This window comes from Meriones unguiculatus, chromosome 4 (assembly GCF_030254825.1).
Source record: "Meriones unguiculatus strain TT.TT164.6M chromosome 4, Bangor_MerUng_6.1, whole genome shotgun sequence".
Classification (NCBI taxonomy): domain Eukaryota; kingdom Metazoa; phylum Chordata; class Mammalia; order Rodentia; family Muridae; genus Meriones; species Meriones unguiculatus.
The window spans coordinates 14,953,582-14,972,858 of NC_083352.1; the positions used below are offsets into that span (position 1 = coordinate 14,953,582).

Genomic DNA, 19,277 nt, shown 5'->3' on the forward strand with positions numbered 1-19,277 from the left:
CAGCTTTCCTGTGAACACCTCTGACTCAGCCTTTGGATTTACAGTTACAGAAATCACCCCAAAGAAGGCACAGAAGAGGGAGTCTGAGTAGGTGAAATTTTTAGTTCACTGACTCTTTGAACTTCCTGGATGATGGAGAAAGGCCTCTCTCCCCTCCCGTTTCCCAGCCCCGCCTACATCCCGCAAGCCCAGAGGACTCACTCTTCGGAGATCTCCTCCTTGGCAGTACTCCATAGCCAGAAGAGGCAAGTCATTGGGGGCCAAGCTCTGCATCCCCTCTGGGACATCGCGGGCAGCCACCACGTTGGGATGGTTCAGCCTAAAAGAGGGCAAACCAATAAGCAGCCAAGCTTCATCTCAAATCCATCCCCATTCCACGGCTCAGTCAATCTCACCTTCCTACAAAAATCTCACCTTCCTTCCCTCGGGAACTAAACAGAAGCTGGAGATCCAGGAATGGGAGGCGTGCCCGGTCCACCAGTAAGTTAACATATATTTACCCAGCTCTCTGAACTCAAACACCCTACAAGTATATCACATGTCATTTAATTGTCCTTAAAATGTCCTTTTCCAATTCCTGAGTGTGCTTCGAGACTGCTTCTAACAGTTGACAACAGGGACCTTCTGCCATTTAAGGGAAGGGGATGGTCCAAGCATGCACGTGGACATTCAGTGAAGGAGACAACTGCTCTTTCTCCTCTCTTTAAGAAGTCAGCAGAGGACTGGAAAGAGGACTCGGTGGTTAAGACCACTGGGCTCTTCCAGAGGATCTGAATTTGAGTCCCAGCATCCACATGGTAGAGTATAACTGTCTCTAAACTCCAGTTCCAGCAGAACCAACTTCCCTTTCTGGCCTCCTCAGGCCCCGAGCATGCATGTGGCACATAGACACAGATGCAGGCAAGATACTCATACACATAAAACTAATTTTTAAAAATTGAAGTGAGCGGAGGGAGCATCTGCTCGATGAATACTTCAGGCTAACTCTTGCAGCGCTCACCTAGAGGTCCCACCAGCTGGGAGGATAGCATCCACCCAGGACAGAAAGATCCTATGTCCACACTGTGTGAATATCCACAGAGAGCAAACGGCGGCAGAGAGTCACATGCCACTCTGGAATCAGAAACAGGGAAAACAAGGACTTTTGCTGACAAGTAAAAGCTTCTCACGATGACAGCTTTAGCTAACTGACTACTTAAGTAATTTTTGACTCCTTGTCTTATGTTGCCTACGCTGATCTCAAATTCCCGGGCTCAACTATTCCTCCTGTCTCTAGCCTCCCAAGTAACTGGGCCTACAGGAGCACACCACCATGTCTAGCTATGATGGCTCTCTTAAATTTAATGTAACGGAACTGACCACAGAGCTCAGTGTAGTGTTTAAATGTGACTCTTGTATGAGTCTCGAGGACACTGGCCTATCTAGATAGCCTGGGTAGTAACCCAATGGAGGAGACTTAGGGTTCTTTTTGCCACACTGCAGATAGACAATGCTGTGGTTTTCATTTCAAGATACGAGGGCTGTGGGTGTGGCTTCCCCAGATATGGGCCTGGGTCCTCACTTTCTCATGATCTGGATCTCTAGGCACCAGCGATCTCTGTTCTTCGGGCTGAGTTCCTGCCGGCACTGCTTGATGGCGATCTGTTCACCTGTCACCTAAAAGGGGCACACAAGGCGGCAGAACAATCAACAGCTGAGTCCACGACCACCACTGAGCCCTGCTGGCCCCGATGTGTCTGGCTGCTCTCTTCACTGTCCCCACATCACAGTTTGCTCGACCCCTTCTCCAGCCACCCATTCGAGGGATCATAAGTCCTTCATGCCTGCTCTATCCCCATCTCCTCCACAAAACCCCTGCAGCACATTCCCGCCCAGGGACTACTTCTCTCTCCGAAACCCAACCGTTGCCATAGTAATGCCAGGATAAACCATACAGCATTGCTGGTGATTGGCCTGTTTCACATATAAAAACTGCACTTCCATGTGATTCCGCTTAATATTGGCACAGTGGGTGTCTCATTGTGTAAGAGGTTCTCTCTCTCTCTTCAGAGAGAAGACAAGCATAGGGTAGTCAATAGGATATGCAACAGCTCAAATTCCAACTCTCATCAGCTTTGGCAAGGATACATACAGACTGTGTCTATTTCTGAAATAGGAACACTGACGTGCTGCAATTCAAGGCTGTAATGAAGATGAGGACATGGCAATATCATGCAGATACATAGCTCAAAGCAAGTGTCTGAAGACTCTCAAGAGCACAGTCCTAAGCACGGTGTAGACTCTCCTGAAGCTTGTTTATTATTATTATTTATTTATTTACATACTTATTTACTTTAGAATCATTACTTTAGAGTCATCAAATGAGTCCAAGACTGGACTGAGAATCAGTCCCTCCTGATTTATCCCCCCAAGCACTGGGATTATAGGTGTTCATGGACCACCATGCCCAGTTTACATCGTCCTGGGGACCAAACCTAGGGCTCTGTGAACACGGGCAAGCACTCTACCAGAAGCCCACTCTTAACCCACTGTGGGCTCTTTAATGGGAAAATCAATATTGTGTGACTAGTTAGCGGGGTGACTGGCACACAAAGGAGCCCAAGGGAACGTGCAGGAGGGCAGGGTTCTGAGCCTGTGGGTTGGGCCGCAGCAGCAGAGAGAAGCCCTGGTGTCAGGGGTCCTGGAGTCACCAGTGGTAGGAGGGCTGAGGGACAGTTGCTTCAGTGTGCCTATCACAGTGACACGAGCCAGGCCGTGGAGAATTGCCAGAAAGAGAAACCCTCCCCAACAGGAATCACTACAGTTTATTCCACAGTATAAAAATGTCTATGGCGGGGACAGGAAGGTAGAGGTTTATCCATGGGAAGAATGGGACTTAAAGTGACATGGAGAGAACTGTGGCAAGACTTCCTGTGTGCAGGTGGCTGTCATTTGGTTCTAACTGCATCACTGCTTTATATTTACCCGAATGACCAAAATCCTGCAGGTGCCTGGCACTAGCTGGTAAGAGAAGGGAAATGGAAATCTCCAGATACAGTGGGAAGTCATCTAATGTGGTCACCGATCAAGAAGTCAACCCTGAAACTGATGATTAAGACTGAAAGCTTCAGAAATGGGAGCGGTCATTACCACCCTAATGCCAGAGCACAAATATTACAAAACCTCTAAAATATTCTCAGAATGTGTTTCTAATCCAAAACTACGGCTTAGGCTGTCTAAGATACGTCTACCTCCACACCTAGTTTTCTGGTATAGTCTAAAAGTATACAAGCAAAATCACAACTAATGCTGGAGCAGGGTCCCTACCCACAAACGCCATCCCACTAAAGGATTCACTTCCCAACTTCCCAGGAGTCTCTCCAACCCTTAGCCAATACCTATTTACTTTCTGTCTGTGTGAATTTTCATGTTCTGGACATTTCGTGTTAACAGAGTCACACGTGTATAATTTCAGACAGTCTTTCTTACTTAAAGACATGTTTCCATAGTTCATTTATGCTGCAGTTAGTGTCCACTTCTGGACCTGAACAGCCTCCTTAGGAGGCTCCTCATCCAGCCCAAAGGATGAGGCTCTGCTCCAGCATTCTTTCCTTTTCTTTGTTGGAATCCCAATTTTTAGCCTGGATTCTCAGATCCTCTCTGAAGAGCCGATTTCCTTTTAATGTTGTAGCTCTTATGGCTGCTGAATCAGTCACTGTGGTTGCACAATTGAACCCACGGAGCAGGCCACCTGTGGTCTTCAAGAGCGAGAGAACGTAGAGAAAAACATTTCTTTAATCCACGTACACTCTCAGAAGCCACGCTTGGAAAACGCCAAACCTTTGATGGCTTCCAATCTGCCCGCCTATTCTCAAGCTGACTGGAATTTAGTTTTCAGCTTCGTTTCCTATTGGTGTTTAGATTCAAATTATTTTTTTGGCCCAGTTCTACGGTCCTTTCGTCAGCAGCAAATACAACTAATGCCATACACTAAGGCTGGAGTGTTGAGAGTTAATGACTTTTGTAACAGTATTAGCGGTGGGACCGCTGAGGGCTGATTGGGTCACAGGCAGCCATGGGCGAGGTGTGACCACGGAGAGGCCTCTGGCCTTCCGCCAAGCGATGGCACGATGAGAAGGCTTTCATCAGAACGCTGATCTCAGCCTTACAAATCAATCAGCCCCATGCCCCACCCAGGCTCATGTACAACCTCAATTAAATCCAGTGAACCATACACACCTACAAGAAACAAAAGCAGGGGGACATGTTGATAAGAAGGGGTTCAGAGGTAGGGATAAGAGAACGTAATGGAGGTGATCAGGATCCAAAAATATTATACACATGCACAAAACTGTCAAATAACACACTTTAAAATACATTTAAAAGAAACACAGTGCCCTAAAAAACTATATTAAATTATTTCCCAAATACTTGGAAGATAAGTTTTATTCACTTGAGTAAGTACAGATTATTCCCACCATTAAAAATAAATTACCTAGCCTCAAGCACTCCACAGTGGCCTTTAGTCACACAGAATCTCCAAAGAGGCCTCAGCCTGTGGAAAGCAGAGCTCTAGGATGAGAGGGGGCGGGCTGTATTACTGGGGAGCACAGGTCAGGCCCTCTTTTATGCAGTGCTTCCAGGCACAGTGCCACAACTGGCAGCTCCTGGTTCTAAGGTACCTGCTGGTTTGCCACCTGAGGGTGACAGAGTCTACATTCAGAGACTGAAGATTCTACACACCTCTAGCTTCAACACGGGGTAGTGCACAGGCAACCCACTTTCCTACTGCTGTTGTCATGAATTAACCGTAAGCCCCGTCGCTTAAAACAACACAGATGTCTCTTATAGCTCTGTGGATCACAAGTCTCGATGAGTTTCCTAGCCAATAATCAAGGTGTCGACAGAGCCGTGCTGTCTTCTCCTGGCTCTACGGGATCATCCATGACACCCTGCATCCCCAAGCCTGATCATGTTCTTTGGCTTATGGCCCCTCACCTCATCCTCCAGTCCACTAATGACAGTTCCTTCTTTCTCAGCTAGGATCAGCCTGGCACTGACTCTCCTGCCTCCTTTCCCACTTTTCAGGGCCCCTGTAGTGACACTGGAGCCACCCATAAAAACTAGGACCATCTGCCCATCTCAGGCCATTAGCAACCTGATTCTCTCTTGCTGTGCAATCCCAAAGACTCAGGAGATTAAGGTACAGATGCCTTTGGGGCAGGAGGACACTCTCTGTACAAACGATATGACAAATGGTCAGATCCACTGTGACTTAGGGAACTTGTCTGGCTTCTCATTGGGTAATCTTGCCCAGTGTACATACTACAGCTAATACAGAGTTGTCAGCTGGCTCAACCTAGAAGCCATGATAACTTATATAATGAAGACTGACACTGAAGAATACAGATGTGAGAATGGCCTTTGAGCTCCAAACTTAGAATAGACAGTTAACCTACAGGGGCTAGAACTGCCTGTGCCAGCTTAGCCCTATAGATGCAGGGAATCCTAACTTCTAAGGTCTAGAACTGCCTGAGACAGAAACAAATTTTCCTTACGCAGTTTTCTACTATTTTTTGTTCTTGAATTATGGACATTGGAAATGTGTTCACTGGCAGGAAAATTCACACAGCAATAAATGGCTTTACTTTGCCAAGAACCCCCAGATCAAGAATCTTAGTTCGGAAAGCCAGACAAGGCCTGAATTCTGTCTCTGTCTTGGTTAACTTTCTTTGTTTTGTCAATTTAACATAAACTAGAGTCATTTGGGAACCTTAACCTTGCCCCTATCTAATTGTATACAGGGGAGCCTGTGGGCCATTTTCTTGATTAATAATCGATGTGGGGGGGCTGGAGAGATGGCTCAGCCGTTAAGAGCACTGTCTGCTTTTCCAAAGGTCCTGAGTTCAATTCCCAGCAACCACATGGTGGCTCACAACCATCTGTAGTAAAACCTGATGCCCTCTGCTGTCCTGAGGCACACATGCAAGCAGAACACTGAATAAATAATAAATAAATTAAAAAAAATAATTGATGTGGGAAGGCCTAGCCCACTGTGGAGTGGGTTGCCCTGGGCAGGTGGTCCGGAATTTTACAAGAGAAGTTGAGCAAACTCTAGAAAGCAAGGCAGTGTTTCTCCATGGTCTCTGCTTCAGTTCCTGCCTCTAGGTTCCTGCCTTGTGTTGCCTTCATGAAGGACACGGTAAGCCAAATGAACCCTTTTCTCCCCAAGTTAGTTTCGGTCATAGTGTCTGTCACAGCAACAGATACCAAACTAGGAATATCTCCAGGTTACTAATAAGCAGACTCCTTAAATAGAATACAATTGAAAAAATGGTCTTTATTCTCAATAAAAGGAAAAGGGCCAACTATATTGTCCATATTGAACATAGCTGATTTTTGGAGATCCTTAGAGTTTGGTATATTTTTGCCTTTTACACAAGAACACAAACCTTGTGTATGTCCATCTCTTATAAAGCCTAAAGAAGGCGACTGCATAAAAGGGTTCTAGAGAGCCAGTTTATACAGAAAACAGAAGGCAACACCCAACTCCCTGTAGTTAGCCTACTAATGATCCAGGGAAACTCACCAAAAGCTCAGACCCCCCCTTAAAACTTCATTCCAGAAAGCCCAATCAACAGAGTCATAAGGAGACAATCAGTTCGCCATGAGGCTGCCTCACAAGATCAATGTTTCAGAGAAGAAAAAAGTTGGGGAACTGGGCCCAGAAGGAGTGCATGGATGGGTCCCAGGCTGGGGAATCAAAAGGTACAGATGCCCCAGCCACCCATGTGCCCTGGAGACCCAGACCAGTGCACTGCTCAACCCTCTTCAGAGGAGTTCTCTGCAGGGACTGGTGATTAACACAGAGGCCCACAACTGGTCACAGCGGAGAGGGTGAGAGACTGTGGGTGCTCAGCCCTAAACGGGACACCTACATCACACCCCCTCCTACCTAAGCTCAGGGATCACTCTGGAAGATGCCAAGAGCCAGGGGTTGTGGGGTTTTCTGGACAAAGTAAGGCAGTTTCCCATTAGAACTCACAGCAGTTGTGACATCGCGCACAGGCTCAAGCCAGGGAAAATCTGAGCATGCAGAGGGAGGAAGGCAGGAAGTCCCACCCCTCGCTAGGCAGTTCAAAGACGCTGAGAGAGGGAGAATCAGTTCCTCTAAGGGTGTGTTCTGCGGTAAGGTTAACCACACTTCAGTGGGAAGCAGCACAAATTAGAATAATTTTTTTTTAAGGTGTAAAGCTGGATTGGTAGGGAAGTGGGGAGGAGGCTAGGAGTGGGGGAGAGGAGTGATCACAATCAAATCACATCGTGCAGACTTCTCAAGTACTTAAAAGTGAGGGTCTGGGCTACAGCTACAAAATAAGCCCTGAGCCTAAGGCTCAGGGGTCATTTCAGAAGAGGTGGCACAAAGACTGCAAGAGCCAGGAGAACAGGGGTTTGCTGTGAGATTGTATGTCCTAGAAATGTCAGAAGTGACAATGACACAGTCCTACCAACAAGACCGTCTAAACATGAGCTCATCAAGAACAAAAATAATAGACATGCTACCATGGACAGGGGAATGCCTAGGAGGCCTCAAGCCTACACAGATAACTACAGGCAACTAAGGGATGCTTGGAGTAGGAGAAATAGTCTTTCCCAGGGCAGAACACACTAATTGGTTATCCAATAACGAATGATCAGCCCTGAAAACATATATAAAAATAACATTACTTGGACTGAGGAAGTTGTATTTATGTATCTAGGAACATATATATGTATATAACAATAATTTGGGGTTTGTTGTTTTTTTCAAGACAAGATTTCTCTGTGTAGCCTTGGCTGTCTTGGACTCGCTTTGTAGACAGGCCTGCCTCCTTGGGTGCTGGAATTACAGACATGTGACACCACAATCAGCTTATATAACAATAACTAATGAAAAAGGAGACCACAAATTTTAAAGAAAGCCGGAAGGAATATATGGTAGTGTATGGAGAAAGAAAAGGAAGGGAGAACTATGCAATGATAAATAAATTTAAAAAAATAGTGATTTTCTTTTAAAAGGTCTAGATGCATCTTTAGTACCAATATAACAAGTGGTGGAGACAACCTGTCTCTATGACAAAGGGCTACAACACAAAATGACCCAGTGCCCTCCAATCTTATCTACAAAAGTCAGGAACGGACTCAAGGGACAAACGTGTTGACACCTCCTTGAGCAAGAAAATATGCGCCACTGAGTCCATCAGGCCTTTGGCTCTTTATCCACAGATGGAAAAAAAAAAAAATCAAAATGAAATAAGCCTCAACCTTTCCAGGGATGCCAATTAAAAGAAAACGAAGGACCCGACCCATAGGGAGCCTTGCACAAACTATGATGCTATCACTATAGTCTTTCCTGACAGGCCGTCTGAAGCCACTTCCTCTCAAGAACCTGGTGAAGATCCCTCTCCTCAAAGTCTTCCCTTGCCACTGAGCACGCAAGAGGATATGGACAGAGCCCCTGGCACAGCCAGCACTTGTTTTGTTTTTGTTGAGAGTCTCACTGTATAGCTCCAGCTGTCCTCGAACTCACTCTGTAGAACAGGCTGGCCTTGAACTCACAAAAATCCAGCCTGCCTCTGCCTCCTGGGTGGGCTCTGGGATTAAAGGCATGTGCCACCTCGACTGGCACAAATGCTAATCATTCTTGAAAAGCACTAGTCGTTATTATTTTCACACATGAGCATTTAAATCTAGACCTAATCGTATTTCTAAGAATTCAATGTAAACAGAGACGAGTTAAGGATGCTGTCATCTCTTTATTTGCCTGCATGGAGCTCAGGCCCAAGAGCAGTAAGTCCTTACAGAGAACTGGGTTCCAAGAGCACACATTCCAAAGATGGAAGTGACCTCAGTCTTATCAGTAAAGCTTAGCACTACTTTGTAGGAAGGATAACTGAGAACACCTTGCCTTCTAACAGCCAGCTTGTTCACTACTTCCCATCACCTGACCAAGGACCCCCGCCCCCAGACTTGCCAGCCTCTTATCCATTAGAACACACAGACAATGTAATAGTTGCAAAGGATCCAGAGATGTCTTTCCAGTTATGTTGAGGATCCATGATGCACACCACAAGTTGTGACCCAAATCCAAGAATGTGGCAAGTGACTGTCAGGATTCCAAGCAAGTTCTGTGTGCTTGTGACAATGTTTGACTCCTTTTCCCTGTTTACCCTTAAAAGGAGCTGCAGGCTGAGGTCCCTGGAGTTGTATTTTTTTTCCTCTCTCTCTGTATCTCAGGGTCTGCTGAAAACATTAGCCTATCTGAACTACACATGGTTTGTGCTGAGCCTTGAGCTGCCATCTTAGGGGTGTCCCTAGGCAGCAAAGACTGTCCAGACCACACTGTGCAGGGGAACCAGGAACCAAGAGAATTGGAATAGGGCCATCTGCTACACTGTCCTTCTTTGCTGAGAAATAGAGATTTGAGGATTCCTTAGTTTTTGAATTGGTTGTGAAGAACCAAATAGTACCTACAAAATAACTGGGAATGTGCTGGGCATGTCATAAACTCTAGTTCCAAACAGGAGGGGCCAGTGGAGTATATGGTCTGTATCCAAAGAGATGTGCTAACAGTATAGCCTCTTTTGCTATATTACCTCATTCCCCTGTGCTTCTGATTCCTCAGCTATAAAATGGAAATTAGAGTTGTCAACACTGGAAGCAAAACATGTAAGGTAAGGATGGTACACGGCTCAGGCTAATGCGAAACAAACCCAGCGTGCACGAAACCTGGCCTGACGCTGGCATGCAATAGGTGTGCAATAATGACCCCAGTTCTTAGGCTGCACTTCTGACTTAGCTTCTTTCAAGCAATTTCTCCTGTGACAGCTACAGATATTCTCTTGCTTATGGTCAAGAGAAAACTTAAAGAGTAGCAAGAAGATGCTCGATGCCAGGTGCAACCACCATATCTTAATATCTTAGCTGCATTTTTCAAGAGGCTTGGAGCAGAGCCATGGCTGACAGAAAGCATGCTGCAGCTTCCGATTTTAGGTGTGGATTAAAGATCGCTTCCACACACCCAAAGCCGCCCAGGCTTTCCCTGAAGATCAGTCCATGAAGACGGTGGAGGATTTCCAGGATTAAGCAGGCAGGTTCTTCAGCCAGCTTCACTCCAGCCACTCCTCCCCAACTCTGACCACTATCCACTCTGCCCCACACGTGTCCTGTTCATTTTACCCCTAAATACCTCTTAAATCTGCCTGTTTCCCCCTAGCATCACCACCATCAACCAGTGTAGTCTCTCACCTGCACCACTCAATTCTGAGTCAAGACCTTAACTGTTTAGAAAGAATTCCCTAGAAGGGCAGCCTCTAATTGTGTGTGTGTTTCCCACAGGTTGCCCAAGCCTGGGATCCTAGAAAATAAAAATAGGCCTTGGAGAGCACTCTCCCACGTCTATCAGAAGGCTGGGTAACTGGCCTGGCAGAAAAGAAGTTGTTCTAAAGAGACACTTTCAAACATTGGACACCAAAGAGAAGGGGATTTCCCCGGGAATTTCATGCTGGGAGACAAAAAGGCACTAGCCAGAAGGGGAGTTTATCCTCTGGGAGAGAGACTTCTAAAAGAAATTCTCAGAAAAATCTCACGAGGATGACAAGAACGGGCCAGCAGTAGGCTGGACCATTGGGCTGCTGAGATGTACATATCTCTGGCATTCTATTTAAACCTTGGGCTAATTTTAAGATCCTGAAGATGGACTGGGGAGGGTTGCTGGGTCTCGGTCCCTCTTCCCAATGTGACTACAGTGACTGAATCCCCTGCTTTCCACTAGAAATTTGACTCCTCTAATTGGCGTATTGAGGACACGGCTTAGGGCGCAGGCTGAAACCCCCAAGTTCCATAGTTGCACATCATGCCTGGTACTCAAGTATCGCGGGATAAACAAGTGTTCTACAGCATTATACATATTCCACATTTTCACCCATTATCCCTAACTGTCTGTGTTTTGTGCAGCACGATATTAAAAAAAAACAAACAAACAACCAAACACCTGAAATTCTTAACTGTTTAAAATAAAGTTATTTAAAATGTTTTTACTGCTCTCATCTTTTAATACTGCCTGTATTCTACATTTATCACTATGCAATATATTACACGTCAGTCTAAATATTAGCAGCCATCTAACTGAAAACGCTCAGAATGACAGCTTACTTTTCTTCTTATTTAAGTGTCATAGTTAATAAAAATGTCAAGAGTCAGTTTGGCGGCCCTCTGGCCCCCTTTGAAGCCCCTTGTCTTGCGCTCCCATTGGACCATGCCAAGGAGAGGAGGGGAGTCCACCCATTCACACCTGCCTCCCCGGTGCCAGGGTCCTACCTGATTGTGCCACCGGATGACGTTTCCAAATCCCCCGGTCCCGAGTCGTTCTTTCATTTCCCAGGACCCACACGTCTGGGTTGGGAGGGAAGGTGACCAGCTCATATCGATGCCCTGCTAACTCTAGAAGCAAGAGAGGACAAGTTGGGAGTAAAGAGAAGTGGAGCTCAAGAAGCGGGGCGAAGCGGCAGCCGCTGATGCCCTGCAAGGTGAGGGCGGCAGACTCGGGTTCAGCTAGTAAATAAAGTTGCCGGCGGCCCGGCCCGGTGGCGGGTCCGCTCGGACCGCAGCTCGGACCCCGGCAAGAGGCGGAGCGCGCGCCCCACGCGAGCCCTTCCGCGCCTCGAGCCGCCCCCGCGTGGGACTCACCTGCCCCGGGGGCCGCGGGGCCGCCAGTGACACCCGCTGAGGACATGAAAACTCGGGGTCCCCACGCAGCCAGCCCAGGGCCACTTCCTCAAACACTTCCTGCCCTGACGTCACGGGAGCCTGACGGCTCTTAAAGGAGACGCGCGGGCCGCTCGCGGGGATGGAGCAGCAGCCTGCCTGCGGCCGGTTCTGGTCCAGGCTGGCCTGGAGGCTTCTTTACCCTGGCGCTTTTCAGGCTGAGCTCGATCCGACTGGCTAGGCAGTTAAAAAGAGGGGAGTCTGCTGAGCCCACTAGGACCGTTATAGAAATTGCCTTCCTGACCTCCCACTGCCATTCATAGAGTCTGAATGTTCCTGGATTAGTGCTAGGAACGATAAAACACGCTGATGCTCCTCAGAATACACCACCATCTTCCTCAAAAGAAAAAAAAAAAGGAGAAGGGTACAAGAAAACAAAAACCAATACCGTCTACCTGAACTGGAGTTTCGGCACCGTAACACTGGGAACATCTTGAAATTACTAGTTAGTAGATCAAGAACATGTGGCCTCCTCCTACCAGCCACCACACACCTGTATCCCAACCCCCAACCCCCACCCACCACCTCTAACAAGCCAGCTTCAGCCGCTCACCCTCCATAGCCTAATTTATGATGCAAGTAACAATGAAAAGAAAAAAAAAAAACTAACAAAGAAAAAGAGGTTTATTCAATGCGACTATACTGGGGAAAGACAAAGATCCAAACATTCCCAAGTCCGATTTTGGGATCCCATCATGAGATTTAGGTTTGAGCGAAATGCAACAGGTGTGTGCACATCTAAGCGGTCCTGGTCAGGGTATGTCTGGTTCTCCATCATTGTCTAGGCCCCAGTCTCTCCTATAAGGTGGCGTTTGTCAGACCGCGTGAAATCTCTTTGCCTGAGACAAGTTTGTCTGATGTTGGCCCAAAGCTTCTGGCTTTTACTGGCCTTTTAGACCGTTAGACAAGGCAGTGGGCCTTGAAGAGCAAGGCGAACAGAGTCTCCATGGATTGAAGGATAAGCCAAAGGTCTTTATGGGATAACCAGAGGGCTCCAAGCATTTGAACTCAAGAATAGTGCAAATAAAGCACTTCCTTATTAGTAAAGCAAGCAAAACATGAGATGTTTACAGTGAGTTTAAGCAAACACAAAAATAACAAGGGAATACACTTGGTATTAGGTCTTATCATCTTTGGTTCTGTGAAAAGAGCCAAAAATATTTTTTCCAGGCCTTCGCCTTTCCCACAGAGATAGTGTGGACATCCACACTTGCTTCCAAGTGCATACTTTTTTTTATAGTTTATGCAATTATTTCTAGAAGGCCACCTTGTGGGACGCACATTCTGTCCTGTGAACATCCATAGTTCACAGAGAGGTCACGGCTTTCTTACACAGGCTCCAACATGGCCTCAACATGATGTTCTGGGGAAATTCCAATGGGGGGAGGGGTGTCTGTTATCTCTATAGTTTAAGAGCCAAAGAGAGGGACTCAAGTGTCTCATTAGAATACCTTCATCTCTGCCAGGACGGTTGCATTTCCTGTCTCAGCTTTTTCCACTTCGGTCTTGAGGTAAAAGATTCCCGTGTCTGAAACAAATATAAACAGAATAGAAGCAGGGACCAAGGATGCACTGTTATCAAAAGGAACAGGTTTTTTTTATTACTCAATGGAATAAAAAAAAAAAACTGTTTATTCTGAAACATATGTGAGTAATCATGGCACGGGAATATCCATTTCGGTCTCCCCAAATATACTGTTCCAACGTGGAAGCAGTTTTAAGAAGTTTTATAGTTCTACAGATCCAAGAAAGTAATAAATGAAGGCAAGTTTGAAATGTCTCAGTGGATACATCAGAGAGACGATTCCAGCAAGATGGGAGAAGCTTTTCTATGAATCATCAGATGTTATCTGATGACATTCTTAGCTTTTGGGTTGGTGGAAGATATTAGCCTGCTAAGCTAATAGATTTCAAAAGTTGTTTTTTTGTTTTGATCTATTAGTCACAGAATGTTAGTTCTGACACGGAGGTGGGTAAGGAATGGGTGTTCCAGGGGCTAGAACTAGCCCGAGATAAGGGAATTAGCCCCTGGCCTTGTAACATCGCCGTCTCTCCATGCTGCTGAAGTTCTAGCCAGCTGATAAAAATACAGCCTCTTACAGGGAGGTCTTATTTTAAACTGCATTTAGTTAGTGATAGGCAGCCACACACAACAACCATTTCTCCATAACCTCCTGGCTTGAGTTTCCTTTGGACAGGCCTGCACAAGCAACTCTGTTATGTTGTTGGCTTTGAGGCAGAGTCTTGCTGTGAAGCCCAGGTTAGTCTAAAACTTAGTATCCTCCTGCTTCCATCTAGCCTTCTGCATGCTGGGAACACAGGCAGAGGCTACCAGCCCCACAAAATTTCAGTCTGATTCTGAAAACTCCCTCCCTGGCCTCTGAAGGACACTCTCTGAAGACATCACTGATTAATCATCAGGTGCTTTGATCTCAGCTGCACCTCATGACTGGGATGAGATGCACCCATCTGGTCTGATACGTGGAGGATGGAGGATGAACAGAAGCAGATGTTGTTAATTGGGCCTGCGTGGGAAAGTTTAAGCAACCAAAAGTTACAGAAGAGTTGGTTCTTGTACTTTAGTTCTGTCATCCTGGGGATGACGTCCTAGCATTTCAAAAACACTTTTCAGTGGGTGATTCTTGAGTGTTGGCTCTCCATGGGACATGTATACGGCACTCCCCGGAATCCGCAGCGCAGAGAACATCATGGAAGAAAGGACAGAAAGACTGTGAGAGTCAGAGAATGGGAAGGAAGGATTCAAAGGTCCGACTTCTAGATATGACACAATTGACTCACAAAATCGCTGCAGCTGGGGTCACCTATACAAGGTCAAGCCAAAAACGAATCAGGCAACATTTCACCAGGCAGCACTAATTGGACTTAGTAGGTTCTAAAACAGACACGCACACACCTTTTTTTTAAGAAAAAACTTGAGGTTAGTGAGACTTTGATTAGTGGATATGATCAAGATACCTGACATTTGTCAAAGAATAAATAAAAAATAGCATTAAGAGAATATGTTCAGGAACCAGCTTCAGTGGCTTCAGTGGCTTCAGTGGACAAAGGAAAGTTTTGCCACCAAACTGACAATATGAGTTAAATTCCAAGAACCCATGTGGTAGGAGGGGAGAATCAACTCCAACATGTCTGCTGACCTCCACAAGCATACCTGGAGACACACATGCGTATACATACCACATAAGTATTGTTTAACGTTTCTCTTTTTATTTTTTAAAAAAATTTCATACAATATTATTTGGTAACATTCCTTTCCTTCCCCCAAGTCTTTCCAGACCTCCCTTCTCCCTACCCACTGTACTTCATATTCTTTCTCTCTCTTTAACAAACAAAGCACATGCACACACACAAACAAAATAAAAAAAAAATACAACAACAACAGGGAGTCCACTTTGTGTTGGCCAACTACTCCTGAGCACTGCATAGCTTCTTGGCTAGGAATGGAACTGTGTATATTACCCCTTCTCCATGGTGGTATTTTTGCCAGGTTTGGATTTCTGTTGGTATTATCCATGCTGTCACCATTTCTGTGAGTTCACGTGTGCGTTGGTCCAGTTGCATCTGGAAAATGGATTCATGCATCCCCTCTGGCTCTTGTAATCTTTCCACCTCCTCTTCCACATAGATAGCTGAGGCTTGAGGGGTGGAGTGTAATACAGACAACCCACTTAGAGATGAGTGCTCCAAGTCTCCAACCCTCTGCAAGTGCTGCAGTGGATTTCTGTTAATTCCCCTCTACTGCAAGAAGCAGCTCTCTGAGGAGGATGCAGCCATGCACTGACATATGGATACAGCAACACGGCATTAGGAACTGTTGTATTGCTATGTTGATTTATAACTATAAACATATTAATAACTATAGCATATTTTCCCCAAGCCCATGCCCTATTTAGCCAAGGGCTCTTTGTCTCATTAACAGTGTCAGATAGGAGTGTCATCTATTGAAGTGGTAACTGCTTCCAAATCAAGAGGGGTTGATTGATGACTTCCATAGCATTTGTGTCACTATTGTGGCAGCATATTTTGCAGTCAGGTCATTGCTGTGGGCCGTAGTTTATAGCTGGATGAAAATGATGGCTACCTTTCTCCTCTGGTAGTGTTCAGGATACCTTCCAGTGTCATCAGTGCTAGTCAATAGGGCCAAAACATCTAGTTGAGCATCAATTCAGTGTCTTCAGCATCAGGGTCTTACCATCAGGTTATGGAAGACCTCAAATAACACTGGTAATAGCCTGTAATGGTTTCTTTGGGGGGACGAAGGGGGTGGGCTGTGGGAAGCCTTTGTCCAATGACTCAGCAAGGTGCAGCCTATTCCTGATGCTGAGGATTGCATTTGGCAGCAGCTGAGGTCTAGTTGGGGTTCTGTCTCCTCCTCCCCTTTACATAGTAACTCCGTTTAGATTTCATTAATACAGATATAAGGATTTTAGGAAGCGTCTACAGTAGTGGGTTTCTGAATGGCCTTTCGAATGGCCTTTATTGTTAGTTAACTCTTTCCATATTCTGTCCTATAACCTGCCTTCCCACTTCCTGCCCCATTAAATCCTCTTATTTTAATTTCCGCTGTAGGACACTATATTCTATTTACCCTTCCTTGGATGTTTTCTCCCATTTCTGTCTTAAAGATATGGCATATTTTTGGCCTCTTTGTCAAAAAACAAGTGTCTATAGGTACTGGAGTTATGTCTGGGCCTTCAATTATATTCCATGAACACGCTTATTTATATGTCAATACTGTGCTATTTTTCTTAGCATTGCTGCAGAGTATAATTTGAAATCTGGGATATTAATACCTTCAGCATTTTAAAAAAAATATTCAGAATTGTTTCAGCTGTCTCTTTGTGTGTGTGTTTCAACAAGAAATTTAAGTTGTTTTTTTTTTCAACTTCTGCAAGAAGTGTGTTGAAATTTTGATGGGAATTTCAATGAGTCTGTAGGTTTCTCTTGGTAGAAGCTCATTTTTCCAATATTAGTGCTGCAGACCCAGCACAAAAGCATGCGCATGCATGTGCATACATGCACACACTTACTGAACGGGAGGCTTCCCTGAATGTGTGTACTTTCTGCCATTTCTCTTGTGGATAGCTACCCACAAAGCCCACCATAGTCAGATAGAATGCAGGATCTTACTTCAGCTTTCTCGTATCTGTCGAGACTTGCTTTGTGTTCTAATATGAGGTCAGTTTTGAAGAAATGCTATAGGCTTCTGAAAAGAAAGTTTATTTTGTAGGGTTTGGGAACATAGATGTCTGTTAGGTCCATTTGATTTGTGATATTACTTAACTCCAGAGTTTCTCTGTTTAATTTTTGTCTGAATGGCCTGTCTGTCGGTGACAGTAAGATATTGAAGTCACTCACTGTCACTGTGTGTTGGGGTCAATATGCCATTTTGGCTGAAGCAGTGTTTCTTTTATGGAACTGGGTACGCTTGCTTTTGGTGCATAAATGTTTAGAATTGCAATATCCTCTTGGTGGATTTTTTTTCTTTAATGATGATGTAGTTTCCTTCCCTTTTCTTCTGATAAATTTTTGTTTGAAGTCTATTTTGCATATATTAAAATGCCTTTGCCTTTTGGTTCTCTGTTCCGTTTGTTTGGAATACCTTTTGTCATCTTCTTTCTCTAATGTGATGAATATCTGTCCTTAATGGTAAAGTAAGTTTCTTGGGAGCAGCAGAAATATGGATGCTGCATTTTGCTCTAATGCTTTTACCCTGATCTGATAGGTTGTGGGCCCATAGAATGGTGCTTGGTTTTCAGTCTTGGGCCCCCAATTAAATGTTTTCTTTTATAAGAGCTGCTTTGAACTTTTCCTCAGTTGCTGCTAAGGTGCTCTGAGGGAGCTAAGGCCACATGGGGGGTGAGGCCCTCATTTCATTCTGCAACTAACACCCTGCCAGCAGTCCATAAGATGGCCTGCATCTACTCCACCCTCGTCCTTCTCGAGGTCAAGGTGACGGTCAAGGAGGATGAGATCAATGCCCTCATGAAAGCAGCCGGTGTCAATATTGAACCTTTCTGGTTTATCTTGTTTGCAAATGCCCTGGCCAATATGGACAATTGGGAGTCTCATCTGCAAAGTAGGAGCCGGTGGGCCAGCTCCAGCAGCTAGAGCTGCTCCAGCAGCTGGAGCTGCGTCAGTAGGAGATCCTGCCCTAGCCACCACCACTGCCCCAACAGAGGAGAAGAAAGTGGAAGTGAAGAAAGAAGAATGTAAGGAGTCTGATGATGACATGGGCTTTGGACTTTTAGACTAAAACTTTTTTGTTAACATGTCCAATAGAAAGCTGAGCCTGTAAAAAAAAAAAATTACCTTATCATGGTGCCTCTTCCCAGGTATAAAAGAGTGACTAAAATAACGGATGTACAGCCAGGCGTGGTGGCACACACCTCTAATCCTAGCACTCAAGGAGGCAGATCTCTGTGAGTTCTAGGCCAGCCTGGTCTACAGAGCGAGTCTAAGACAGTCAAGGCTACACAGAGAAATCAACTCAAAAAAACAAAACCAAAAATAAACACAAAAGATACAGATGTACTCCTTAGAGGACAATGTGTTTTCGCTTGTTAGGAGGCCTTGCTTGGCTGTGTGGTGTTAGATCATGTCTAATTACCTTTGCTTATAGCGAATATTCATGATACAATTGGGAACACAGGGGCACAGACCTGGAAAAGGTCAGAACCACTAACAAATCTAGTTTGAAGGGACACGTTGGTAGAGCATTCTCTTGAGTGTTGCCTGAGAAGTCTTATATAACACATCACACACATAAATGTATTTGACATGTAAAGGAGCCTACCACAATTAAGCTTCATTACACAGAACTATGCAGAAGTCATCTATGTATTAACTTGTTCTATCTTTGAATAAAAATGCAGAATGTTTGAGTCAGTAGGAAAACAGGTCTTTATCATTAATAAAATCCCAACATTAGACTTGTTGCAAAGTTAGGGCCAGTGGGCAAGAGAGATGGCTCAGGAGTTGACAAAGCTTACTGCTCTTACAGAACTGGGTTCAATTCCCAGGACCCACAACTGCCTGTAGCTCCAGTTCCAGTGACCCCCTCTCACTTCTGAGGGTGCACACATGTGGTAGACATTCATTAAATAGATAAAGACCTTTTAAAAAGTCAGTGCTTATGACCACAGACAGACTCACCTTCTGTGTCCACGTGCATGCCGTAAGTGCAACAACAACATGGCCAAAGCCATAGATGTAGACAAGGACTTTAGACATCACAGGACTGCCCAAATGGCAAGATTTCCACCCGACTGGTACTGATTAAAAATAGTAGAGATGCCAAAAGAGCTTTACTGGCCATTTCACACGTGACATCTTAATATGTCTCATGTGTCTAGTACAGAGCACTTATTGGTCACTGTGAATGGATTATATGCTTTAACTCTCAAGAGTCATAAAATTATACACACACATTTCTAGACACAGATACATGGGGCATTGAACGTACTAAAATC

At 45.2% G+C, this 19,277-nt stretch overlaps 1 protein-coding gene across 4 annotated transcripts in view; it reads right to left on the reverse strand.

The window, feature by feature from the left end:
* Ikbkb (inhibitor of nuclear factor kappa B kinase subunit beta) overlaps window positions 1–11,822 on the reverse strand; it is a 49,407-nt gene extending 37,585 nt beyond the window's left edge. For 3 of the 4 annotated variants that reach the window (XM_021650469.2, XM_060381464.1, XM_021650468.2), the window contains exons 1-4: window positions 11,707–11,822; window positions 11,338–11,460; window positions 1,562–1,656; window positions 202–319 (exon numbers count right to left, since the gene is read on the reverse strand). In XM_021650469.2, coding sequence (XP_021506144.2) covers window positions 202–319; window positions 1,562–1,656; window positions 11,338–11,442 — 318 coding nt within the window. In that variant the 5' untranslated portion in view covers window positions 11,443–11,460; window positions 11,707–11,822. Of the gene's footprint in view, window positions 1–201; window positions 320–1,000; window positions 1,114–1,561; window positions 1,657–11,337; window positions 11,461–11,706 lie in introns of those variants that run through there. The other variant, XM_060381465.1, reaches the window with a different exon arrangement.
* Between the last annotated feature and the right edge of the window lie 7,455 nt (window positions 11,823–19,277).